Raw genomic sequence first — 27634 nt, 5'->3', positions numbered from 1 at the left:
TGACCCTCCGACAGTGCGCCACTCCCTCAGCCACTCAAACACAATTAATCAATGACCTTCCCTTCCCTGAGGACACTGCCTGTAAGTAACTATCAATCCAGCTGTGGTCGCACCACCCTTGTGTAACAGAGACCAAGCTGTTGCTGTCCTCACTGACCTACATTAGGCCCAGTCTGGCAAATTATTGATTTAAAACTAATCTTTCTTTTAAATCTTAATCTTTATTTTCACTCTCCTTCATGACCTCTCTTCTCCCTATTTCTGGAATCTCATGCAGAGATCTGAGAAAATGTCAAGACTTCTTTGAGGCTTTATTTATAGCCTCGTGAATAATCCCCAATTTTAATCACTCTGTCATTGGTCGCCTGGTGCTGGAGTTGATCCCTGGAATTACCACCCTAAACCCCTCCCGCTTCCCTGTTTCTTCAATCTGCTCCTTACTACCGAACCCTTTCCCCAAATCCTGGTGACCCGTCTTTATCTTCCCGTTTGCTTCAGTACCAGGTGGAGAAGGAACTGCCAATGTTGGTAAACCAAAACAGAAAGAGAAATTGCTGGAGAAACTCAGCAAGTCTGGCAGCATCTGTGGAGAGAGAAACAGAGTTAATGTTTTGGGTCCGGTGGCCAATCCAGTTCAGCAGAAGGGTGACTGGACCCGAAACGTTAACTCTGTTTTTGTGATGATTGTTTTCAGATTTGAAACGTTAACTCTGCTTTCCGTCTCCAGATGTTGCCAGACCTGCTGAGTTTCTCCAGCAATTTCTGTTTTTTTGCTTTTGTAAAGCACCTTGGGATGTTAAAGGCGCTAAATTAATGTGGGTTTTTGTTAGTTGGACCTGTCCCACTTGCTGTGTGTTTGGTAACTTCACCACCAGGGAGCACTGTTTAGTTTCTGTAAGAGTCCATTAAAGAGTGACACCTTGTGACTATTCAAAGGGATTGGTCAGTCTCTGATTCTTAAAGTTTTTACCCCTGAGGATAGGTGTGTGTGGGGGGAGGAGATTTACCAGGGCTCACTACAGTGATGCCACCTCAACCTCTGGAGTAAATTTTGATGTTTAATATCCAACTCTCACCCAGAGCCAACTGTCTGGATCCCATGATGCTGTGTCTGGGATAGGGTGGAACGCAGTTGTTTGGGGAAGACAGAGGCAGGTGGTAGTGTCCAGGGTCCCCTGAGTGTTCCCTGCGGCTCCCTGGTATTATCGAAATTGGAGTTCCTGGTCAGTGTTCTGTTTCAGGTGTAAACCAGCAGCTGCTGTGTCAGCCAGAGAGTCATGTCTGAATCTGTGACACCACGTTCAGGCTTGAAATCAACTGGTGGTCAGTCTGCAGGCTGGAGCTCAGGACTCGACAGGATAGATGCAGGAAGGGATGTTCCCGGTGACTGCAAAGTCCAGAACCAGGGGCCGCAGTCTAAGGATGTGGGTAGGCCATTTAGATTAGATTACTTACAGTGTGGAAACAGGCCCTTTGGCCCAAAAAGTCCACACCGACCCGCCGAAGCGCACCCACCCAGACCCATTCCCCTACATTTACCCCTTCACCTAACACTATGGGCAATTTAGCATGGCCAATTCACCTGACCTGCACATTTTTGGAGTGTGAGAGGAAACCAGAGCACCTGGAGGAAACCCACACAGACACGGGGAGAACGTGCAAACTCCACACAGACAGTTGCCTGAGGCAGGAATTCAACCTGGGTCTCTGACGCTGTGAGGCAGCAGGGCTAACCACTGTGCCACAGTGCCTTTGGGACAGGGAGGAGGGGAAATGTCTTCACCCAGAAAGTCATAGAGTCATACAGCACAGAAACAGGCCCTTCAGCCCAACTCCTCATGCCGACCAGGTTTCCTAAACAGAACCTTTTGGCCCACATCCCTCCAAACCCTTCCTATTAATATACGCATCCAGATGCCTTTTAAATGTTGTCATTGTACCAGCCTCCACCACTTCCTCTGGCAGCTCGTTCCACACACGTACCACCTTCTGCGTGAAAACGTTGTCCCTCAGGTCCCCTTTAAATCATTACCCTCTCACCTTAATCCGATGCCCTCTTGTTTTGGACTCCCCTACCCTGGGGAAAGGACCTTGGCTATTCACCTTATCTACACCCCTCATAGTTTTATAAATTCCTACAAGGTCATCCCTCAGCCTCTTATGCTCCAGTGAAAGTCCCAGTCTGTCCAGCCTCTCCTTATAATTCAAACCCTCCAGTCTCAGTAACATTGATGTAAGTCTTGTTTACACCCTATCCAGTTTAATAACATCTTTCCTATAGCAGGGCGCCCAGACTTGTACACAGTACTCCAAATGTGGCCTCACCAATATCTTGGACAATGTAACAACTCCCAATGCCTATACCAAATGCTCTGACCAATGAAAGCGAGGTGCTAATCACCTTATCCATGCCCCTCATGATTTTATAAACCTTTGTAAGGTCACCCATCCACCCCCTATGCTCCAAAGAAAAAAGTCCCAGCCTATTTTTATCATTCAACCTCCTCCCCCATTCCTGGCAAAGTCCCGTAAATCTTTTCTGAACCCTCTCCAATTTAATAATATCCCTCCTACAGCAGAGTGACCAGAACTGGACACATTATTCCAGAAGAGGCTTCACCAAGTCCTTTACAACCTCACCATAACGTCCTAACTCCCATACTCAAAGGTCTGAGCAATGAAAGCAAGTACGCCAAACGCCTTTTTAACCACTTTGTCCACCTGTAATGCAAATTTCAAAGAATTATATACCCAAACCCCTAGGTCTCTCTGTTCTACAGAACAACCCAACGCCCTCCCATGAATTGTATAAGTCCGGCCCTTGCTTGCTTTACCAAAATGCAATACTTCACATTTATCCAAATTAAACTCCATCTGCCAATCGTCAGCCCATTGACCCAGTTGAGCAAGATCTCTTTGTAATCTCAGATAACCTTCTTCACTGTTGACTATGCCTCCAATTTTGGTGTCATCAACAAACTTACTAACCATGCCTCCTATATCCCCATCCAAATCATTTATATAAATGACAAATAAAAGTGGACCCTGTACTGATCCCTGTGGCCCACCGCTGGTCACAGGCCTCCACCACCACTACACATTATCTCCTGCCATTAAGCCAACTTTGTATCCAGTTGGCTAGCTCACCCTGAATCCCATGTGATTTAACTTTACTAATTAGTCTACCATGCGGAACTTTGTCAAAGGGCTTCACTGAAGTCTACGTAAACAATACCTACCGCTCTGTCCTCATCATTCTTCCTCAAAAAACTCAATCAAGTTAGTGAGACACAATTTCCCTCACGCAAGACCATGTTGACTATCCCTTATCAGTCCTGGCTGCTCCAAATGCACATAAATCCTATCCTTCAGAATCACCTCCAACAACCTATTGTCAGGCTTGCAGGCCTATAGTTTCCAGGCTTCTCCTTACAGCCTTTCATATATAAAAGCACAACATTAGCTACCCTCCCATCCTCTGGCACCTCAGCCGTGTTATAGATGATAGAAATATTTCTGCTGGAGCTCCGCAATCTCTTCCCTAGCTTCCCACAGTGTCCTGGGGTACACTAGATCAGGTCCTGGTGATTTAACCATCTTTATATTTTCTAAGGCCTCCAGCATTCCCTCCTCTGTTTTCAAAATATCAATATTTATTTCCCTGAATTCTCCAGCCTCCATTTTTTTCTCCACAGTATACATTCATTTAGTATCTCTCCCATGTCCTGCGATTCAACACATAGATCATTTCGCTGATCTTTAAGTGGTCCTATTCTCTCTCTATTTTCTCTTTTGCTCATATTGTACTTGTAGAATCTCTTTGGATTATCCTTAACCTTATCTGCCAAAGCTATCTCATATCCCCTTTTTGCCCTCATGATTTCTCTCTTAAGCATGACACTACACTCTTTGTACTCTCAAGAGATGCATTTGACCCCAGTTGTCTATATTTAATGATCCTTTCTTGGTCTTGACTGGAACCTCAATATCTTTATTCAGCCATTGAGCTCTACCAGCTTACCATTCCCTCTGACAGGAACATATTGCCTCTGAACTCTCGTTACCTCACTTTTGAAAGCCCCTCATTTATCAGTCGTCCTTTTACCTGTGAACAGTCTACTCCAATCAATTTTTGAAAGTTCATGTCTCATACCATTAAATTTTGCCTTACTCCAGTTAAAACATTTAACTATTATGGAAGGCTTATCCTTTTCCATAACTATTTTAAAACTAATAGAATTATGATCACTAGTTCCAAAATGTTTCCCTATTAACAATTCAGTCATTGCCCTGCCTTGCTTCCCAAGAGAAAATCAAATTAGGTGTATTTACATTTTGATAAAGAAAGTTTTCTCAAGCACATTTAAGAAATTCCTCACCATCCAAGCATTTTAACATCATGTTCATCCCGGTCAATGTTTGGAAAATTAAAATCCCCTACTATCACAACCCTATTATTCTAACTTTTTTTTTCCCTTTATTAATTCACGGGATGTGGGTATTGCTGGCTAAGCAGCATTTATTACCCATCCCTAATTGCCTAGAGGGCAGTTGAGACTCAACCACATCACTATGAGTCTGAAGTCACATGTAGTGCAGACCAGGTAAGGATGGCAGATTCCCTCCCTAAAGGACATTAGTGAACTACGTGGTTTTTTTCCAACAGTCTACATCATTGGACTTGTAATTCCAGGTTTATTTTATTGAATTCAAATTCCAACATTTGCAGTGATGGGATTTGAACCTGGGTCCCCAGAACATTCCCTGGGTCTCTGGATTAACAGTCCAGCAAAAATGCTACTAGGCCATCACTTCCACATTTACTGATTGCTTCTGCCCCTTCAGAGCTGAGGTTTCCCCTTTAGCTTCTGTTTCCCTGACAACTGAACCATTGAAAACCTGAGCTCAAGAACTCCGCATCATGATCTCACTGTTGGGTTCCTCTGCTGGTCTTTAAGTTTGATTGGGTAGGGATTCCTGACCGCTGGGCCTGACCCCTCGATAGGGAAATGTGTACAATGCAATGTCACTGCAGCCCGAGTCACTCTGGGCGTTCACCTTCACAGGTGGAGGAGTTAGTTCTGGTGGACGTTGATAACGGCACCGTTCTGACCACACAACACAAGGGCCTGGAGACCCCACACCTGCCCACAGCTGCCGTCGAAGAATTCTTGACCAGGTAAGGGGCTCACCTGAGGAACAAGGAAGTCATTCCTTTAGGTGTCTTCTGGTGACCATTTGGAAATATATCGGTTTGTTCTTTCCAAAGGGGATGGTATTGATGGAGCCCGAGAGGGTCTTTGTTAAATGGGGTGTCTGAGCCGAGGTGTGGGTGAGGAATAAGATTAGGTATTGGACCAACAACAAGTTTAGATTGCAATGAGAGATGGTTAATGCCCTTGAGGCAGGACAAGATCAGTGAGCTGTTCAATCTGCTCATACTGTTATCTTGGGTCAACATTTTGAGATATCACAAGTGGCATGAATAAAACAGAATCTCCTTAATCACTAAAGATGATGAAAAGGGATGGATTTAGATCTGCTGAACCCCCATCCCACACCCCACTGCCTAACTCAGGGATTACTGAATCCAAACAATGGAATTCTCATTGGAGTCTAAAGGAATGGGAGGTCACCGAATTAAACCACTTAAGAGTTTGAAGGAACTTCACATGATGAATACAGAGAGGATAGTGGCTCTGAATCCTCAGTATGAGGGGGCACTGTTTAAAGTGAGGGGGTTCCACTTAAGTCAGGCATGAGGAAGAATTTCATCCCTTTAGCCTGTAGAATCTTGTTCCCCAGAGAGCAGAGCAGGATAGGCCATCGATTCTATTCAGAGCTGGGTTCAATGATTTTTATTTGTACAGGAGCCGAAGATCAGGGAGGTCATGCATGAGGGTATGGTTTATACTACAACCAGATCATTCCTGATCTTACTGAAGGGTGGAACTAGCTCAAGGGGCTGAATGGCCTACTCTGGGTACATTCCTTCTGTCAGTCTGACTTGACAGGGTAGATCCAGGAAGAAATGTTTCCACAAACTGGGCAGTCCTGGTGCATCTACCACCGGGGCAGGGGAGGGGGTGTGGAGGAAGTGCTTTATCTCAGCATAAGGGATAGACCACTGCAGAGTGAGATAAGGAGAAATTTCTTCACTCAAGAGGGAATCTTTACAGACCTCTGGCGCAGGGAGCTGTGAAAGCTCAAACATTGAGTATGCTCAAGACTGAGCTTCAGAGATTTCTAGAGACTAATGATATCAAGAGATATGGGGGAAGTTCAGGAAAATGGGGAAGAGCCATGGTCTAGCAGGCTTGAGGGGCTCAATGGCCTACTACTGTGTTGTACATGGCTAATAATGAAGTTTCCAATCACAACTTCTTTGGTTGGAGGCTATTCAGCTTGACACGAGCCTTCAAAGGGAGCAGACCTATTCTGGAAAGCTCCAGGGAGTCAGGAATAATTACACATGATGAGCACTGTCGCTTGGACTTCTGCCTATCATGCAACAGGCAATGTTGTTCACCAAGACAAGGGTCTAATTGGACACCCCCCGCCAGGACAATTTCCTGCCCTCGATCTTTTCATTGACAATTGTCGATAGGACATTAGCCGCCTTCATTTCTCTGCCCCTCTTAACCATTCCAACCTCTCTCCATCCAAACTTTCTGCCCTTCGCTCCCTTAGGTCCAACCCCAACCTTGTCATCAAACCTGCTGACAAAGGGGGTGCTGTTGTCATCTGGCGTACTGACCTCTACCTCGCAGAGGCTGAGCGCCAACTCTCAGATTCCTCCTCCTACCTCCCCCTGGAGCATGATCACACCACTGAGCATCAAGCCATAGTCTCCCAACCCCGGACAGCCCATTTCTACCTACTCCCCAAAATCCACAAGGAGGACTGTCCCGGCAGGCCCATTGTGTCAGCATGCTCCTGTCCCACTGAACTTATTTCCTCCGACCTTGACTCCATCCTTACTCCTCTGGTTCACTCCCTCCCACCTACATCCGGGATTCCTCTGATGTCCTGCGACACATTGACAGCTTTCAATTCGCAGGCCCTAACCACCACCTATTCACCATGGATGTGCAATCTCTTTACACCTCCATCCCACACCAAGACGGCTTGAAAGCTCTTCGCTTCTTTCTCCAAAGGAAGCCTGAACAATCTCCATCCACCACCACTCTCCTCCACCTGGCTGCACTTGTTCTCTCTCTCAACAACTTCTCCTTCAACTCATCCCATTTCTCCAAATCAAAGGTTTAGCAATGGGTACCCACATGGGTCTGAGCTATGCCTGCCTTTTCATGGTGTATGTGGAACATTTCTTGTTCCAGGCCTACCCGGGTCCCCTCCTACAACTGCTTTAGCAGTACATCGATGACTATTTTGGTGCGGCTTCATGCTCTCGTCCTAACCTGGAAAAATTCATAAACTTCGCTTCCAGTTTCCATCCCTCCATCACCTTCACCTGGTCCATCTCCGACACTTGCCTTCCTTTCCTTGACCTTTCTGTCTCCATTTCCGGCAATAGTCTATCCACTAATATCCATTACAAGCGCACTGACTCCCACAGCTATCGGGGCTACAGTTCTTCTCACTCTACGTCCTGTGAGGACTCTATCCCTTTCTCTCAGCTCCTTCGCCTCTGCTGCATTTGTTCCGATGAGGCCACTTTCCAAAGTGGTGCTCTTAATATGTGCTCCTCCTTCTCCAACCGTGGCTTCCCACCTACAGTTGTTCACAGGGCTCTCAACAGTGTGAGGTCCATCTCCCACACCACGACCCTCACCCCCTCCCTCCCCTCCCAGGACAAGGATAGAGTCGCTCTTGTTCTCACCTTTCACCCCACCAGCCTTCACATGCAAAGAATAATCCTCAGCCATTTTCGCCAACTCCAACACGACGCCATCACTAAACACATCTTCCCTTCCCTCCCCCTGCCTGCATTCCGCAGGGATCGTTCCCTCTGTGACAACCTAGTCCACTCCTCCATCACACCGAACACCTCTCCCATCACACCCGGCACCTTCCCATCACACCTAACACCTCTCCCATCACACATGACACCTTCCCATCACACCTAACACCTCTCCCATCACACACGGCACCTTCCCATCACACACGGCACCTTCCCATCACACCGAACACCTCTCCCATCACACACGGCACCTTCCCATCACACCGAACACCTCTCCCATCACACCCGTCACCTTCCCATCACACCGAACACCTCTCCCATCACAAACAGCACCTTCCCATCTCACACGGCACCTTCCCATCACACCTAACACCTCTCCCATCTCACACGGCACCTTCCCATCACACCTAACACCTCTCCCATCTCACACGGCACCTTCCCATCACACCTAACGCCTCTCCCATCACACACGGCACCTCTCCCATCACACCCGTCACCTTCCCATCACACCTAACACCTCTCCCATCACACACGGCACCTTCCCATCACACCTAATGCCTCTCCCATCACACACGACACCTTCCCATCACACCGAACTCCCATCACAAACAGGACCTTCCCATCTCACACAGCACCTTCCCATCACACCGAACACCTCTCCCATCACACACGGCACCTTCCCATCACACCTAACGCCTCTCCCATCACACACGACAGCTTTCCATCACACCGAACACCTCTCCCATCACAAACAGCACCTTCCCATCACACCTAACGCCTCTCCCCTCACACACGACACCTTCCCATCACACCTAACACCTCTCCCATCACACACGCAACCTTCCCATCATACCTAACACCTCTCCCATCACACACGGCACCTTCCCATCACACCTAACGCCTCTCCCATCACACATGACACCTTCCCATCACACCTAACACCTCTCCCATCACACACAGCACCTTCCCATCACATCTAACACCTCTCCCATCACACACGGCACCTTCCCATCACACCTAACACCTCTCCCATCACACACGGCACCTTCCCATCACACCTAACACCTCTCCCATCACACACGGCATCTTCCCATCACATCTAACACCTCCCTCATCACACACGGCACCTTCCCATCACACCTAACACCTTTCCCATCACACACGGCACCTTCCCATCACACCTAACACCTCTCCCATCACACACGGCACCTTCCCATCACACCTAACACCTCTCCCATCACACACGGCATTTTCCCATCACACCTAACACCTCTCCCATCACACACGGCATCTTCCCATCACACCGAACACCTCTCCCATCACACACAACACCTTCCCATCACACCTAACACCTCTCCCATCACACACGGCACCTTCCCATCACATCTAACACCTCTCCCATCACACACGGCACCTTCCCATCACACCTAACAATTCTCCCATCACACACGGCACCTTCCCATCACACCTAACACCTCCCTCATCACACACGGCACCTTCCCATCACACCGAACACCTCTCCCATCACACATGGCACCTTCCCATCACACACGGCACCTTCCCATCACACCTAACACCTCTCCCATCACACACGGCACCTTCCCATCACACCTAACACCTCTCCCATCACACACGGCATTTTCCCATCACACCTAACACCTCTCCCATCACACACGGCATCTTCCAATCACATCTAACACCTCTCCCATCACACACGGCATTTTCCCATCACACCTAACACCTCTCCCATCACACACGGCACTTTCCCATCACACCTAACACCTCTCCCATCACACACGGCATTTTCCCATCACACCTAACACCTCTCCCATCACACACGGCACCTTCCCATCACACCTAACACCTCTCCCATCACACATGGCACCTTCCCATCACACCTAACACCTCCCTCATCACACACGGCACCTTCCCATCACACCGAACACCTCTCCCATCACACATGGCACCTTCCCATCACACACGGCACCTTCCCATCACACCTAACACCTCTCCCATCACACACGGCACCTTCCCATCACACCTAACACCTCTCCCATCACACACGGCACCTTCCCATCACACCTAACACCTCTCCCATCACACACAGCATCTTCCCATCACATCTAACACCTCTCCCATCACACACGGCATTTTCCCATCACTCCTAACACCTCTCCCATCACACACGGCATTTTCCCATCACACCTAACACCTCTCCTATCACACACAAGCATTTTCCCATCACACCTAACACCTCTCCCATCACACACGGCACCTTCCCATCACACCTAACACCTCTCCCATCACACACAGCACCTTCCCATCACACCGAACACCTCTCCCATCACACACGGCACCTTCCCATCACACCTAACAATTCTCCCATCACACACCGCACCTTCCCATCACACCTAACACCTCTCCCATCACACACAGCACCTTCCCATCACACCTAACACCTCTCCCATCACACACGGCACCTACCCATCACACCTAACACCTCTCCCATCACACACGGCACCTTCCCATCACACCTAACACCTCTCCCATCACACACAGCACCTTCCCATCACACCTAACACCTCTCCCATCACACACGGCACCTTCCCATCACACCTAACACCTCTCCCATCACACACGGCACCTTCCCATCACACCTAACACCTCTCCCATCACACACGGCATTTTCCCATCACACCTAACACCTCTCCCATCACACACGGCATTTTCCCATCACACCTAACACCTCTCCCATCACACACGGCATTTTCCCATCACACCTAACACCTCTCCCATCACACACGGCACCTTCCCATCATACCTAACACCTCTCCCATCACACACGGCACCTTCCCATCACATCTAACACCTCTCCCATCACACACGGCACCTTCCCATCACATCTAACACCTCTCCCATCACACACGGCACCTTCCCATCACACCTAACACCTCTCCCATCACACACGACACCTTCCCATCACCCCTAACACCTCTCCCATCACACACGGCACCTTCCCATCACACCTAACACCTCTCCCATCACACACGGCACCTTCCCATCACACCTAACACCTCTCCCATCACACACGGCATTTTCCCATCACTCCTAACACCTCTCCCATCACACACGACACCTTCCCATCACACCTAACACCTCTCCCATCACACATGACACCTTCCCATGCAATCGCAGAAGGTGCAACACCTTCCCCTTTACCTCTTCAATGCTCACCATCCAAGGCCCCAGACACTCATTTCAGATTTAGCATCGTTTCACTTGTTTGGTCTTTCAATTTGGTCTATTGCATTCATTGCTCCCAATGTAGTCTCGTCTATATCGCAGAGACAAAACGGTGACTAGGTGATCGCTTTGCTGAGCACCTTCGGTCTGTACGCAATCAGGTCCCGTTCCTTCCCGTGGCTTGCCACTTCAACACACAATCCTGCTCCCATGCCCACATGTCTGTCCTTGGCCTGCTGCAATGTTCCAGTGAAGCTCAACGCAAACTGGAGGAACAGCATCTCCTCTTCCGACTAGGCACGTTACAGCCTGCTGGTCTCAACATTGAATTCAACAACTTCAGATGATTATCCCAGCTTGACCCCTCTGTTTTCATTCTGTTCCGTAATTTTATTTCGATTATTTTATTTGTTTTTAAAAAAAATTTTTCAGTGTTCTGTACCTCTTATTTCTTGATTGTCTCTCTTTCTCTCGCTCCCCACTCTCCCATCACCTTTTTCCTCTCCTCTTCCCCCTTTGCTACCCTTCTCCCCTGTTTTCCATTTTGCCTCTGCTTCACCCATTTCCCTCCACCGCCCCCCCCCCCCCCCCCCCCCCCCCCCCCACCTTGGTCATTCCCAGCTCCTAATCTCCCTATAATCTCTCTATGCACTCTGTCATTATCACCTCTTTATTGCTACCTTTTCTTCTGGAGCCATGACTCACCTTCTCTCAGCCCAGTATAAATACCTTCCTACTTCTCCCTTTTTTTAGCTTTGACAATAGACAATAGACATTAGGTGCAGGAGTAGGCCATTCAGCCCTTCGAGTCTGCACCGCCATTCAATATAATCATGGCTGATCATTCCTAATCAGTATCCTGTTCCTGCCTTATCTCCATAACCCTTGATTCCACTATCTTTGAGAGCTCTATCCAACTCCTTCTTAAATGAATCCAGAGAGTGGGCCTCCACTGCCTTCTGGGGCAGAGCAGTCAGCAGACAAAGGTCAGTTAGACTTGAAACGTCAGCTCTTTTCTCTCCTTACAGATGCTGCCTGACCTACTGAGATTTTCCAGCATTTTCTCTTTTGGTTTCAGGGGTCTCATCTGTTTAGACTCTCAGAGCTCTATCCTTTACCAGTGACAATTAGACAGACCCGAGGCACATATAGAATCCAGGAGGGTTGCTGGCAATGGAGTATCTCAACAACCCCTAAACTATGCCGCACACTGGCAGAGGTGACAGATCATACCTAGTGCCAGTAGTGATGACGAGAGGGCAAACACCACATTCTGCTGCAATGTTGTTGGATGAAGCAATTCAATGGCATAGAGAGTTCTGGGAGTGAACAGCACAGACATACTTAACAGGAAGTTAGATAGACAGTGACGCAAGCAGAGGCTGTTGATAGGATGAGCTGAAATTGAGTGGCTGGATGTTGGTGTGTGGATAGAAACATCAGTGAAGGCAGCATGTTCCCATTTCCTCCAGTGCATTCTGGATCACTTTATGTAATTCCAAGCTATCGGGTTATTCAAAGCTGCAAAAAGGTTCCCCACCATCAAACAAAATGGGGTTTTAGGGATGAGCCCAAATTGTTCCCATTGTGATGGTCACATGATGGTCAATATGGCTGTGGTTCGGGTTAAGGTTAGGGATATTGAAATGGAGTTAACCATTTGAAATCAGCTGTGATCCAATGGCACAGTGCCCAGGTTTGAGGGGCTGAATGGCCTCCTTGTGTTCCTGTGTTGGGTTCTGCCATTGTCTTAACATCATTTCTTGAAATCAAAGCATGAAGATGTTGCTTCTTTAATCAGGTCTTGAGTATATTGTTGTATAATTATCGACTGATTGCCTGTTTAACTTCTGACCTCCTGAGTTTAATGTTTACCGATGGGAATGTGATGTGTGTTTAACCCACCCCTCGCCCTGCACCTGTGTTGTGTTCCAGCACACAGCAGCTTCGGGCCAACACAGAGCTCTCTTCAGCCCACCTGGCTTCACACACTAACCTGGCAAAGGCTCGACAGAAGAAACGTGATCAGAGGCAGCAAATGAACAACAAACTTCGACAGATCTTCCTGCAGCTCATCGGGAACCTCCTCAGGTCAGCACCAAACACCAGAGGAGCTGTTCACCAGAGGGGTGGGCGATCGGGGATGCATGGGGTTTGGGAGGGGAAGTGACAGGAGGGAGTGGGGAATGATGGGAGGAGAGGGTAGACAGAGGGGGGTCGCTGATAGGGTGGAGAGGAGGAGAGGGAGACGGGGCTGATGGGGTGGAGCGGGGAGAAGGGGGGGAAGCTGAAGGGGTGAGAATGGGGGGGTTGCTGGTGGGGTGGAGGGAAGAGGAAAGGAAGGAATGCTGATGGGATGGGGAGAGGAGAGAGAGAGTGGGGGTGCTAACGGAGGGGGGAGTGTTGATGGGGATCGAGGAGTGATTCCTCCTCTCAGAAATGGTCTTCCCCAATTTTGCAACTTGTCACAGTCCCAGTGAGAAAGCAGCAAGGGCCCATACCATCAGACAGCGTGGGCCAGCAACCTGCACCATCACTGCTATGGGAGCAATGACCATGTAATATATTCTTAACTCTCAAACTCACCAACAAATGCCCTCACTCTCACCCCAAAAACTAACCTCACTATCCCTGTTCAGGCAGCATGGTGGCTCAGTGGTTAGCACTGCTGCCTCACAGCGCCAGGGACCCAGGTTCAATTCCAGCCTCGGGTGACTGTCTGTGTGAAGTTTGCACATTCTCCCTGTGTCTGCTTGGGTTTCCTCCCACCATCCAAAGGTGTGCAGGTTGGATGGATTAGCCATGGGAAATTGCCCATAGTGTGTGCCGACCAAGTGGATTAGTCATGGTAAATGTGGGGTTATGAGGATGGGGCTGGGTGGGATGTCTCTGAAGGGCTGGGGTGGGCTCAATGGGCTGAATGGCCTACTTCCACACTGCAGGGATTTTATGATTCTGAAACATCGTCTATAATGGCTGGAATCCTGTATCCAGTCAATGTTAGCAGTATTTCATTTTGTGAGCCCTCCAACGCAGTCAATACTGCAAAATAAACATCATGCAGGAGGATTCACTGAATTCAATTAAGGGGAAATTATTCAGACCATTTAACCAATTATTTCTCAGGGTAATGCCTTTATCCTGTACCTGAGAGTGTGGGATAATTGGGCACCCGGGATACACACTGCTTTAGTGTTGCCCTTGTTGCTGAGGTCTGGTTCTGAAGAGCTGGGGACAAACCTGTCACCGGGCACAGGAGGGTCAGTACTGACAGAGTGCCACAGCATGGGAGGCTGCTCTCATTTGAGGGAGACACTGAGGGCAGGCCTTGTGTCTGTCTTAGAAAGGCCAGCAGAGTTCTCTTCAACCATACCAACAAAAAACAATCAACCAAAGACCAGAAACGATACATTCTCTGGTCATTATCACATTGCTATTTGTGGAAGCTTGCTGTGCAAGGGTTGGTTATCACATTTCCTTCCTTACCCAAGTGAAAGTATTTCCTTGGCTGTGAAGTGCTTTGCTCTGCTGGCTCTGAAAGGCACTATGTAAATGCACCTCTTGTTTACTCCTTGACACTCTCCAAGGTCCTGAAACTGACTGCTCTTCTCCAGCATCTGTTTAATCATGATGTATGCTCTCTCTCTCTCTCTCTCTCTCTCTCTCTCCAGGGATGTCTCCAAACATTTGAACCTTAAGCACCGTGTGTTCAACAAGAAGGAGTTTTTAGACTCACGACAGCCAGCTGCACAGCCTTTCTACAACAGCGTGCGTATCAGTCTGTCAGTGGTGGACATTGCTCATCAGCTCAGCAGTGCTGTTGCTGTTAACCCCCCCCCCCCCCCCCACCCCCCTCCAAAAATCGTGTAAAGTCTTTGTGTCAGATTTCTCAGGGGGCATGCTGAGACTACAAGTTATATCCCTGAGTTACAGAGTGCGTCAGAGACTGACAGCAGCATAATGTGTCTGATAGCTCAGTAAACAGATGCTGTCCTTTACCTGTTTCACTGAGCACTTTGGACACTCCTTACTTTTCACATTGTCGTGGGCTAGAGCCATTGTAAAATATATTTTGAAAGCTTACTGAATTTTTCATTTTTGTTTAAACCATCAAACAGAATTATTACTGTGATTGTCACCATTTGTGTCAGCACCTTATAGAGGTGTATAAGATCAGCAGAGGGATGGATAGGGTGAACGCACTCAGTCTTTTTCCCAGGGTGGGGGAAGAGAGGGTTAGAGGGCTTCAGTTTAAGATGAGAGAGGAAAGAATAAAAGGGAACCCAAGGAGCACCTTTTTTACACAGAGGGTGGTACGCACATGGAATGAGCTGCCAGTGGAACTTGTTTCGAAAAAATTTTTTGAATTAGTAACAAAGAGGATTGATGAGGGCAGAGTGGTAGACATGATCTATATGGACTTCAGTAAGGCATTCGACAAGGTTCCCCATGGGAGACTGGTGAGCAAGGTTAGATCTCATGGACTACAGGGAGAACTAGCCATTTGGAAACAGAACTGGCTCAAAGGTAGAAGACAGAGGAGGGTGGTGGAGGGTTGCTTTTCAGACTGGAAGCTTGTGACTAGTGGAGTGCCACAAGGATCGGTGCTGGGTCCACTACTTTTCATCATTTATATAAATGATTTGGATGTGAGCATAAGTGGTATAGTTAAGTAAGTTTGAAGATGACACCAAAATTGGAGGTGTAGTGGACAGCGAAGGTTACCTCAGATTACAACAGGGTCTTGACCAGATGGGCCAATGGGCTGAGGAGTGGCAGATGGAGTTTAATTCAGATAAATGTGAGGTGCTGCATTTTGGGAAAGCAAATCTTAGCAGGACATATACACTTAATGGAGAAAGTGAGGTCTGCAGATGCTGGAGATCAGAGCTGAAAATGTGTTGCTGGAAAAGCGCAGCAGATCAGGCAGCATCCAGGGAAAGAAGATTCCTGAAGAAGGGCTTATGCCCGAAACGTCGATTCTCATGTTCCCTGGATGCTGCCTGACCTGCTGCGCTTTTCCAGCCACACATTTTCAGCTTATACACTTAATGGTAAGGTCTTAGGGAGTGTTGCTGAACAATGAGACCTTGGAGTGCAGGTTCATAGCTCCTTGAAAGTGGAGTCACAGGTAGATAGAATAGTGAAGAAGGTGTTTGGTATGCTTTCCTTTATTGGTCAGAGTATTGAGTACAGGAGTTGGGAGGTCATGTTGCAGCTGTACAGGACATTGGTTAGGCCACTGTTGGAATATTGCTTGCAATTCTGGTCTCCTTCCTATCGGAAGGATATTGTAAAACTTGAAAGGGTTCAGAAAAGATTTACAAGGATGTTGCCAGGGTTGGAGGATTTGAGCTACAGGGAGAGACTGAACAGGCTGGGGCTGTTTTCCCTGGAGTGTCGGAGGCTGAGGGGTGACCTTATAGAGGTTTATGCAATCATGCGGGGCATGGATTTTTTCCCTGGGGTGAGGGAGTCTAGAACTAGAGGGCATAGGTTTAGGGTGAGAGGGAAAAGATATAAAAAAGACCTAAGGGGCAACTTTTTCACGCAGAGAGTGGTGCATGTATGGAATGAGCTGCCAGGGGAAGTGGTGGAGGCTGGTACAATTAGGGGAAAGTGAGAACTGCAGATGCTGGAGATCAGAGCTGAAAGATGTGTTGCTGGAAAAGTGCAGCAGGTCAGGCAGCATCCCAGGAGCAGATCTCTTCGAAGGATATGTGGAACAGTCCATCTTCCGCAGCTACACTCGCACCATCCCCCACCGTTTCCTCCGCTACATTGATAACTGTATCGGAGCTGCCTCGTGCTCCCACGAGGAGGTTGAACAGTTCATCCACTTTACTAACACCTTCCACCCCGACCTCAAATTTACCTGGACCGTCTCAGACTCCTCCCTCCCCTTCCTAGACCTCTCCATTTCTATCTCGGACGACCGACTCAACACGGACGTATACTATAAACCGACCGACTCCCACAGCTACCTAGACTACACCTCCTCCCATCCTGCCCCCTGTAAAAACGCCATCCCATTCTCCCAATTCCTTCGCCATCGCCGCATCTGCTCCCAGGAGGACCAGTTCCAATACCGACAAACCCAGATGGCCTCCTTCTTCAAGGACCGCAATTTCCCCTCAGACGTGGTTGACGATGCCCTCCACCGCATCTCCTCCACTTCCCGCTCCTCTGCCCTTGAGCCCCGCCCCTCCAACCGCCACCAGGACAGAACCCCACTGGTCCTCACCTACCACCCACCAACCTCCATATACAGCGTATCATCCGCCGTCATTTCCGCCACCTCCAAACGGACCCCACCACAAGGGATATATTTCCCTCCCCTCCCCTATCAGCGTTCCGAAAAGACCACTCCCTCCGTGGCTCCCTCATCAGGTCCACACCCCCCACCAACCCAACCTCCACTCCCGGCACCTTCCACTGCAACCGCAAGAAATGCGAAACTTGCGCCCACACCTCCCCCATCACTTCCCTCCAAGGCCCCAAGGGATCCTTCCATATCTGTCAGAAATTCACCTGTACCTCCACACACATCATTTACTGCATCCGCTGCACCCGATGTGGCCTCCTATACATTGGGGAGACAGGCCGCCTACTTGCGGAATGTTTCAGAGAACACCTCTGGGACACCCGGACCAACCAACCCAACCGCCCCGTGGCTCAACACTTTAACTCCCTCTCCCACTCCGCCAAGGACATGCAGGTCCTTGGCCTCCTCCATCTCCAGACCATGGTAACACGACGCCTGGAGGAAGAGCACCTCATCTTCCGCCTAGGAACCCTCCAACCACAAGGAATGAATGCCGATTTCTCCAGTTTCCTCATTCCCCCCCCCCCCCCACCACCTTGTCTCAGTCCCAACCCTCGAACTCAGCGCCACCTTCCTAACCTGCAATCTTCTTCCCGACCTCTCCGCCCCTAACCTCTCTCCGGCCTATCACCCTCACCTTAACTTCCTTCCACCTATTGCATTCCCAATGCCCCTCCCCCAAGTCCCTCCTTCCTACCTTTTATCTTAGCCTGCTTGGCACACCCTCCTCATTCCTGAAGAAGGGCTTATGCTCAAAACGTCGATTCTCCAGAGACTGGTACAATTGCAGCATTTGGATGGGTATATAAATAGAAAGGAGGGATATGGGCCAAGTGCTGGCATAGGGATTAGATTGGGCTGGGATATCTGGTCGGCATGGACGGGTTGGACTGAACAGTCTGTATCCGTGCTGTACATCTCTATGACGCTATGATTCTGTGTGTGTGGTGTCAGTAATTTTGTGAGTGTATCAATGAGTGTATTCAGTGTGTGTTTCAGTGAGTGTGTCACTGTGTGTTAATGAGTGTGTCAGTGAGTCTCAGTAAGTGTGTCCAGTGTGTGGTTCAATGAGTGTGTCAAGGAGTGTGTCAGTATGAATGTCAGTGAATGTTTCACTGAGTATCAGGGTGTATTGCAGTGAGTGTCAATAAGTGTGTTGAGTGTGTGTTTCAGCGGTTCAGTTGGTGTGCCAGTTGGTGTGCCAGTTGGTGTGCCAGTTGGTGTGCCAGTGGGTGTGCCAGTTGGTGTGCCAGTGGGTGTGCCAGTGGGTGTGTCAGTGAGTGTAGATTGCTGCACAAGGTAACGGTGCTGAAAAGGTTTCAATTGGACACTGCATTAAGCTCTGCCCGGGTTTGTGTGGCGCTGGGGGTAAGGCAGAGCAGCTCAAGGTCTATCAGTGCTAGTCTATAGTTACTAATCTCCTCATAGTTTTCATAATGATGTCAGATGATCGAGTGCAGTTTGTCCCTAATGGCTGTGGTGGAAAACTTCGTGAAGATAAAAACCTCTTCTTATTTCCACCTGATAGTGGTTGATCCTGTCTCACCATGAACCAGTTAGGGCCTTAGACCCAGTCAAGGGAAAGCATCCTTCTATCCTCAAATAGCCCACGGTGACCAGCAGTGGGCATCATTGTTTAATACAACAATTTACAAAAGATTAGATTCCCTACAGTGTGTAAACAGGCCCTTCAGCCCAACACTGACCCTCTGAAGAGCAACCCACCCAGACCCATTCCCCTACACCTAACACTACGGGCAATTTAGCATGGCCAATTCACCTGACTTGCACATCTTTGGACTGTGGGATGAAACCCACGCAGACACGGGGAGAATATGCAAACTCCACACAGACAGTCGCCCGATGTGGGAATTGAACCCAGGTCTCTGGCGCTGTGAGGTAGCAGTGCTAACTTCTGAGCTACTGTGCCACCCTTAAGTAGCGACATCTCATGGACCCTGGAGAGGAAGCTTCCAGAAGACCAAGAGATTTTACAACCTTAAAAACATTGTCACTTTAAGAACTGCTCACTCAGACAGTCAGCAGCTGAGAGGCACTTGTATAAGCACAGACAGCAGGAACTTGTGAAAGGTCCCAAAAGTGTAAAACCTGTGCTCCAGGCCGGGGCAGGGAGCAGAGAACAAGCAGAGTGCAGCAGGAAGAGCTGAAAGGCTAGTCCAACCTGGAAGTTACATGGTCCAGGTTGAAACTTTATTGCTGGAACAGCACAGCAGGTCAGGCAGCATCCTGAAGAAGGGCCTGTGCCCGAAACGTCGAATCTCCTGTTCCCTGGATGCTGCCTGACCTGCTGTGCTGTTCCAGCAATAAAGTTTCAACTTTGATCTCCAGCATCTGCAGACCTCACTTTCTCCTCCAGTTACATGGTCCATCAGAGCAGCAAGGAACTATAGAAGCACTCCCTAGAAATTTGAACAGGAAGTCAATGTTTCAGAGCTCTGAATAAAAGTCCCTTCCAGGCAAGGAGAGCAAGTTTTAATTTAATGGAACAAGAAAACAGCCTAGGAAGGATAGAAGGAAAATGGATTGACTGTTCACAGTGAACATTGCTGCTAGAACAAGTCATCACCGTGAGGAGGGCCGACTGTAGGAAAATAAGGAGTCATTAGAAATGCTTTATCTCAAAGTCACAGACCCAGGATCATTACAAAGCAGAATTAAGGTGACAAAAGGACAATTTATAAATTAAAACAAACAGATTCTAACACATCAAGGTAGTTAAAGGATTTTTAAGACCATAATAGCACCATGTGATCTATAATTTAAACTGCGCCTCTCGTGGGAAGACTTTATTGAAGCTGCAGATACATGATTTAATTTTCTTTGATTTTCCCAAATAACGTACGTTGTTGATGAGGTAAAGAAAGCCAGGAAATCTCCATATTGTCTGGAAGAGGGCAGCAAAACCCCCAGTGATCAGTAGAGATCCTCAGACAGCACCTACCAAATCCACGACCACTTCCATTTTGAAGATACATGAGAACACCACCTCTTCAACTTTCCCTCCGAGCCACTCACCATCCTGCCTTGGAAACATATCACTGTTCCTTCACTGTCACTGGGTCAAAATCCTGGAACTCCCTCCCTCAGGGCATTGTGGGTCAACCCACAGCAGGTGGGCTGCAGCGGTTCAAAAAGGCAGCTCACCCCCACCTTCTCAAGGGCAACTAGGGACAGGCAACCAATCAGCAAAGTCCTTGCCTTAATTGGCAACAACAACTGAAATCTTGGGGTATCTCCTCAAGAAAACAGAGATGAAGCTACAACTCACATGTGTATCCGTGTATGTGTGTGTGCGTGTGTGTCTGTGTCTGTGTGTGTCTGTGTGTGTGTCTGTGTGTGCATGTGTGTGTCTCTCTGTGTGTGCATGTGTGTATGTGCGTGTGTGTATGTGTGTGTCTGTGTGTATGTGTGTGTGTCTGTGTGTATGTGTGTGTCTGTGTGTACGTGTGTGTCTGTGTCTGTGTATGTGTGTATATGTGTGTGTGTATTTGTGTGCGTGTGTCTGTGTGTATATGTGTGTGTAGGTGTGTGTCTGTGTGTATGTGTGTGTTGTGTGTGTAGGTGTGTGTCTGTGTGCATGTGTGCATGTGTGTGTCTCTGTGTGTATGTGTGTGTGTTTGTGTGTGTATGTGTGTGTGTCTGTGTGTGTATTTGTGTGTGAGTGTGTGTATGTGTGTGTGTGTGTGTCTGTGTGTATGTGCGTGTGTGTGTCTGTGTATGTATGTGTGTCTGTGTCTGTATGTGTGTGTATTTGTTTGTCAGTATTTGTGTGTGTGTCTGTGTGTGTGTATGTGTGTGTGTGAGTGTGTGTGTCTGTGTGTGTGTATGTGTGTGTGTGTCTGTGTGTTTGTGTGAGTCTGTGTGTATGTGTGTCTGTGTATGTGTGTGTAATTGTGTGTGTGTGCGCATGTCTGTGTGTGTGTGAGAATGTGTGTGTGTCTGTGTGTGTATTTGTGTGTGAGTGTGTGTGTCTGTGTGTCTGTCTGTGTGAGTGTGTGTGTCTGTGTGTGTGTGTGTTGTGTGTGTATGTGTGTGTATGAGTGTATGTGTGTGTCCGTGTCTGTGTCTGTGTGTGTCTGTGTATGTGTGTGTGCATGTGTGTGTGTGTGTCTGTGTATGTGTGTGTATGTATGTGTATGTGTGTGTGTCTGTGTGTGTGTATGTGTGTGTCTGTGTGCGAGTGGGTGCGTGTGTCTGTGTGCGGGTGTGTGTGTGTTTCTGTGTGTGTGATTGTGTGTGTCTGTGTGAGTGTGTGTGTCTATGTGTGTCTGTGTGAGTGTTTGTGTGTCTGTGTGTGAGAGTATGTGTGTGTTTGTCTGTGTGTGTGTGAGAGTATGTGTGTGTGTCTGTGTGTGTATGTCTGTGTGTGAGTATGTGTATGTGTGTCTGTGTGTGAGAGTGTGTGTGTTATGTGTGTCTGTGTGTATGTGTGTGTGTCTGTGTGTATCTATGTATGTGTGATTGTGTGTGTATGTGTGTGTGTCTGTGAGTGTGTGGGTTTATCTGTGTCTGTGTGTGTGTGTGTGTCTATATGTGTGTATCTGTGTGTGTATGTGTGTGTGTCTGTGTGTATGTGTGTGTCTGTGTATGCGTCTGTGTGTATGTGTGTATGTCTGTCTGTGTGTGCATGTGTGTATGCGCGTGTGTGTATGTGTGTGTCTGTGTGAGTGTGTGTGTGTATGTGTCTGTGTGTATGTGTGTGTGTGTCTGTGTGTGAGAGAGAGTGTCTGTATGTGTGTGTCTACGTGTATGTGTGTCTGTGTGTATATGTGTGTGTATTTGTGTGTGTGTGTCTGTGTGTGTCTCTGTGTGTTGTGTGTATATGTGTGTGTGTGTGTGCCTGTGAGTATGTGTGTGTGTGTGTCTGTGAATATGTGTGTGAGTGTGTGTCTGTGTGAGAGAGTGTGTGTGTATGTGTGTGTGTGTGTCTGTGTGAGAGTGTGTGTGTCTGTGTTTGTCTGTGTGTGTGTCTGTGTGTATATGTGTGTGTATGTGTGTATATGTGTGTGTATTTGTGTGCGTGTGTCTGTGTGTGTGTCTGAGTGTTGTGTGTATATGTGTGTGTAGGTGTGTGTATATGTGTGTATGTGTATGTTTGTGTGTGTATATGTGTGTCTGTGTGTATTTATGTGTGTGTGTATGTGTGTGTGTGTCTGTGTGTATGTCTCTCTGTGTGTGCATATGTGTATGCGCGTGTGTGTATGTGTGTGTCTGTGTGAATGTGTGTGTATGTGTCTGTGTGTATGTGTGTGTGTCTGTGTGTGAGAGAGAGTGTCTGTATGTGTGTGTCTGCGTGTATGTGTATCGGTGTGTATATGTGTGTGTATTTGTGTGCGTGTGTCTGTGTGTGTGTCTGTGAGTGTTGTGTGTATATGTGTGTGTAGGTGTGTGTCTGTGTGTATATGTGTGTATGTGTATGTTTGTGTGTGTATATGTGTGTCTGTGTATGTATGTGTGTGTGTCTGTGTGTGCATTTATGTGTGTGTATGTGTGTGTGTGTCTGTGTGTATGTGTGTATGTCTCTCTGTGTGTGCATATGTGTATGCGCATGTGTGTATCTGTGTGAATGTGTGTGTGTATGTGTCTGTGTGTATGTGTGTGTGTCTGTGTGTGAGAGAGAGTGTCTCTATGCGTGTGTCTGCGTGTATGTGTATCGGTGTGTATATGTGTGTGTATTTGTGTGCGTGTGTCTGTGTGTGTGTCTGTGAGTGTTGTGTGTATATGTGTATGTAGGTGTGTGTCTGTGTGTATATGTGTGTATGTGTATGTTTGTGTGTGTATATGTGTGTCTGTGTATGTACGTGTGTGTGTCTGTGTGTGTATTTATGTGTGTGTATGTGTGTGTGTGTCTGTGTGTATGTGTGTATGTCTCTCTGTGTGTGCATATGTGTATGCGCATGTGTGTATGTGTGTGTCTGTGTGAATGTGTGTGTGTATGTGTCTGTGTGTATGTGTGTGTGTCTGTGTGTGAGAGAGAGTGTCTGTATGTGTGTGTCTGTGTGTATATGTGTGTGTATTTGTGTGCGTGTATCTGTGTGTGTTGTGTGTATATGTGTGTGTGTCTGTCTGTGAGTATGTGTGTGTGTGTCTGTGTGAGTGTGTGTGCCTGTGTGAGAGTGTGTGTGTGTGTGTATGTGTGTGTGTCTGTGTGTCTGTGTTTGTCTGTGTGTGTGTCTGTGTGTATATGTGTGTGTATGTGTGTATATGTGTGTGTAGGTGTGTGTATATGTGTGTATGTGTATGTTTGTGTGTGTATATGTGTGTCTGTGTGTATTTATGTGTGTGTGTATGTGTGTGTGTGTCTGTGTGTATGTGTGTATGTCTCTCTGTGTGTGCATATGTGTATGCGCGTGTGTGTATGTGTGTGCCTGTGTGAATGTGTGTGTATGTGTCTGTGTGTATGTGTGTGTATGTGTGTGTGTCTGTGTGTGAGAGAGAGTGTCTGTATGTGTGTGTCTGCGTGTATGTGTGTCGGTGTGTATATGTGTGTGTATTTGTGTGCGTGTGTCTGTGTGTGTGTCTGTGAGTGTTGTGTGTATATGTGTGTGTAGGTGTGTGTCTGTGTGTATATGTGTGTATGTGTATGTTTGTGTGTGTATATGTGTATCTGTGTGTATGTATGTGTGTGTGTCTGTGTGTGTATTTATGTGTGTGTATGTGTGTGTGTCTGTGTGTATGTGTGTATGTCTCTCTGTGTGCATATGTGTATGCGCATGTGTGTATGTGTGTGTCTGTGTGAATGTGTGTGTGTATGTGTCTGTGTGTATGTGTGTGTCTGTGTGTGAGAGAGAGTGTCTGTATGTGTGTGTCTGCGTGTATGTGTGTCTGTGTGTATATGTGTGTGTATTTGTGTGCGTGTGTCTGTGTGTGTTGTGTGTATATGTGTGTGTGTCTGTCTGTGAGTATGTGTGTGTGTGTCTGTGTGTGAGTGTGTGTGCTTGTGTGAGAGTGTGTGTGTGTGTATGTGTGTGTGTCTGTGTGTCTGTGTTTGTCTGTGTGTGTGTCTGTGTGTATATGTGTGTATATGTGTGTGTATTTGTGTACGTGTGTCTGTGTGTGTCTGTGAGTGTTGTGTGTATATGTGTGTGTAGGTGTATGTTTGCGTGTGACTATGTGTGTCTGTGTGTATGCGTGTGTGTCTGTGTGTGTATTTATGTGTGAGTGTGTATGTGTGTATGTGCGTGTGTGTTTGTGTGTGCATGTGTGTCTGTGTGTGTATGTGTGCATATGCGTGTGTGTCTGTGTGTGTATTTGTGTGTCAGTGTGTGAGTGTGTGTGTCTTTGTGTGTGTTTATGAGTGTGTGTGTGTGTCTGTGTGTGTGTGTATGTGTGTCTGTGTGTGTTTGTGTGTGTGTGTGTCTCTGTGTGTGTGTATGTGTGTCTGTGGTTGTATGTGTGTGTGTCTGTGTGTATGTATTTGTGTGTGAGTGTGTGTGTGTTTGTGTGTATCTGTGTGTCTGTGTGAGTATGTGTGTGTCTGTGTGTGTCTGTGTGTGTATTTGTGTGTGCCTGTGTGTGTGTGTGTCTGTGTATATGTCTGTGTGTGAGTGTGTGTGTATGTGTGTGTGTGTCTATGTGTGTGTGAGTGTCTGTGTGTGAGTATGTGTATGTATGTCTGTGTGTGTGAGTGTGTGTGCTATGTGTGTCTGTGTATGTGTGTATGTGTGTGTCTCTTTGCATCTATATATGTGTGATTGTGTGTGTGTGCCTGTGTGTGTGTCTGTGTTTGTGTTTGTGCGTGTGTGTATGTGTGTGTCTGTGTATGTGCCTGTGTGTGTATGTGTGTATGTGTGTGTGTCTGTGAGTCTGTGTGTATGTGTGTGTCTGTCTGTGTGTGCATGTGTGTATGTGCGGGTGTGTATGTGTGTGTCTGTGTGTGTGTGTATGTGTGTGTCTGTGTGAGAGAGAGTGTCTGTATGTGTGTGTCTGTGTGTGTATGTGTGGGTGTATGTGTGTGTATTTGTGTGCGTGTGTCTGTGTGTTGTGTGTATATGTATGTGTTGTGTGTGTAGGTGTGTGTCTGTGTGTATGTGTGTGTTAGTGTGTTTATATGTGTGTCTGTGTATGTATGTGTGTGTCTGTGTGTGTGTCTGTGTGTGTATTTGTGTGTGAGTGTGTGTGTATGTGTATGTGTCTGTGTGTATGTGCATGTGTGTGTCTGTGTGTGTTTGTGTGTGTCTGTGTGTATGTGCGCGTGTGTTTGTGTGTGTATGTGTGTCTGTGTGTGTATGTGTCTGTGTGAGTGTGTGTGTATCTGTGTGTATTTGTGTGTCAGTGTGTGAGTGTGTGTGTGCCTGTGTGTGTGTTTATGAGCGTGTGTGTGTGTATCTGTGTGTGTCTGTGTGTGTGTGTTTATGAGCGTGTGTGTGTATGTGTGTGTATCTGTGTGTGTCTGTGTGTGTGTGAGTGTGTCTGTGTGTTTGTGTGTGAGTGTGTCTGTGTGTATGTTTGTGTGTGAGTGTGTGTGTCTGTGTGTGTTTATGAGTGTGTGTGAGTGTGTCTGTTTGTGTCTGTGTGTGTCTGTGTGAGTATGTGTGTGTCTGTGTGTGTATTTGTGTGTGTGTGTATGTGTCTGTGTGTGAGTGTGTGTGTGTATGTGTGTGTCTGTGTGTGAGAGAATGTGTGTGTGTCTATGTGTGTGTGACTCTGTGTGTGTCTGTGTGTGAGTATGTGAGAATGTGTATGTGTGTCTGTGTGTGTGAGTGTGTGTGCTATGTGTGTATGTGTGTGTCTCTGCATCTATGTATGTGTGATTGTGTGTGTGTGCCTGTGTGTGTGTGTGTGTGTGCCTGTGTGTGTGTCTGTGTGTGTGAGTATGTGTGTGTGTGTCTGTGTCTGTGTGTGGGTTGTGTGTGTAGGTGTGTGTCTGTGTGTATGTGTGTGTTAGTGTGTGTATATGTGTGTCTGTGTGTGTGTCTGTGTCTATATGTGTGAGTGTGTGTGTGTGTATGTGTGTATGTGCGTGTGTGTGTGTGTGCCTGTGTGTATATTTGTGTGTCAGTGTGTGAGTGTGTGTGTTTATGAGTGTGTGTGTGAGTGTGTGTGTCTGTGTGTGTGTATGTGTGTGTCTGTGTGTGTTTGTGTGTGTATGTCTGTGTGTGTTTGTGTGTGTCTGTGTGTATATTTGTGTGTGAGTGTGTGTTTGTGTCTGTGTGTGAGTGTGTGTGTTTATGAGTGTGTGTGAGTGTGTGTGTGTCTGCGTGTGTCTGTGTCTGCGTGTGTCTGTGTGAGTATGTGTGTGTGTCTGTGTGTGTGAGTGTGTGCTTCTGTATGTGAGTGTGTGTGTCTGTGTGTGTGAGTGTGTGTGTGTGTCTGTATGTGAGTGTGTGTGTCTGTGTGTGAGTGTCTGTGTGAGAGTGTGTGTGTGTATGTGTGTGTATCTGTGTGTGTGTCTCTGTGTGTGTCAGTGTGTGTGAGTATGTCTGTGTGTGTTATGTGTGTATGTGTGAGTGTATGTGTGTATGTGTGTGTCCGTGTCTGTGTCTGTGTGTATGTGCGTGTCTGTGTATGTGTGGGTGCATGTGTGTGTGTGTCTGTGTATGTGTGTGAGTCTGTGTGTATGAGTGTGTGTGAATATGTGTGTGTGTCTGTGTGTGAGTGGGTGCGTGTGTGTCTGTGTGCGTGTGTGTGTGTGTATGTGTGTGTGTTTCTGTGTGTGTGTCTGTGTGTGTCTGTGTCTGTGAGTGTTTGTGTGTCTGTGTGTGTATCTGTGTGTGAGAGTATGTGTGTGTGTCTGTGTGTGTATGAGTGTGTGTGTGTCTGTGTGTGAGAGTGTGTGTGTATGTCTGTGTGTGTGTGAATGTGTGTGTGAGTATGTGTATGTGTGTCTGTGTGTGAGAGTGTGTGCGTTATGTGTGTCTGTGTATGTGTGTGTCTGTGTGTATCTATGTATGTGTGATTGTGTGTTTATGTGTGTGTCTGTGAGTTTGTGAGTGTGTCTGTGTGTGAGTGTGTGTGTCTCTGTGTGTGTCTGTGTCTGTGTGTGTGTTGTGTGTGTATGTGTGTATCAGTGTGTGTATGTGTGTGTGCGTGTGTGTCTGTGTATATGTCTGTGTGTCTCTGTGTGGGTGTGTCTGTGTATGTGTCTGTGTGTGTTGTGTGTGTATGTGTGTATCTGTGTG

At 47.5% G+C, this 27634-nt stretch overlaps 1 protein-coding gene across 4 annotated transcripts in view; it reads left to right on the top strand.

Moving 5' to 3' along the window:
- The window catches only part of LOC122559887 (DENN domain-containing protein 3-like), a 180647-nt gene that overhangs the window by 79218 nt on the left and 73795 nt on the right, over positions 1–27634 (top strand). For all 4 annotated transcript variants that reach the window (XR_015759511.1, XM_087994698.1, XM_087994696.1 and 1 more), the window contains 3 exons: positions 5067–5179; positions 13103–13258; positions 14839–14935. Coding sequence is in view for 3 of the 4 variants with exons in the window: in XM_087994698.1 (XP_087850824.1) it covers positions 5067–5179; positions 13103–13258; positions 14839–14935 (366 nt within the window). In the remaining variant the exon portion in view is untranslated. The remainder of the gene's footprint in view (positions 1–5066; positions 5180–13102; positions 13259–14838; positions 14936–27634) is intronic.

The sequence above is a fragment of the Chiloscyllium plagiosum genome, unplaced genomic scaffold (assembly GCF_037043375.1).
Source record: "Chiloscyllium plagiosum isolate Xiang-an unplaced genomic scaffold, Cpla_swu_hap1 HiC_scaffold_15, whole genome shotgun sequence".
In the NCBI taxonomy this organism is placed as follows: Eukaryota; Metazoa; Chordata; class Chondrichthyes; order Orectolobiformes; family Hemiscylliidae; genus Chiloscyllium; species Chiloscyllium plagiosum.
This window is presented reverse-complemented; position numbering and strand designations above follow the sequence as displayed.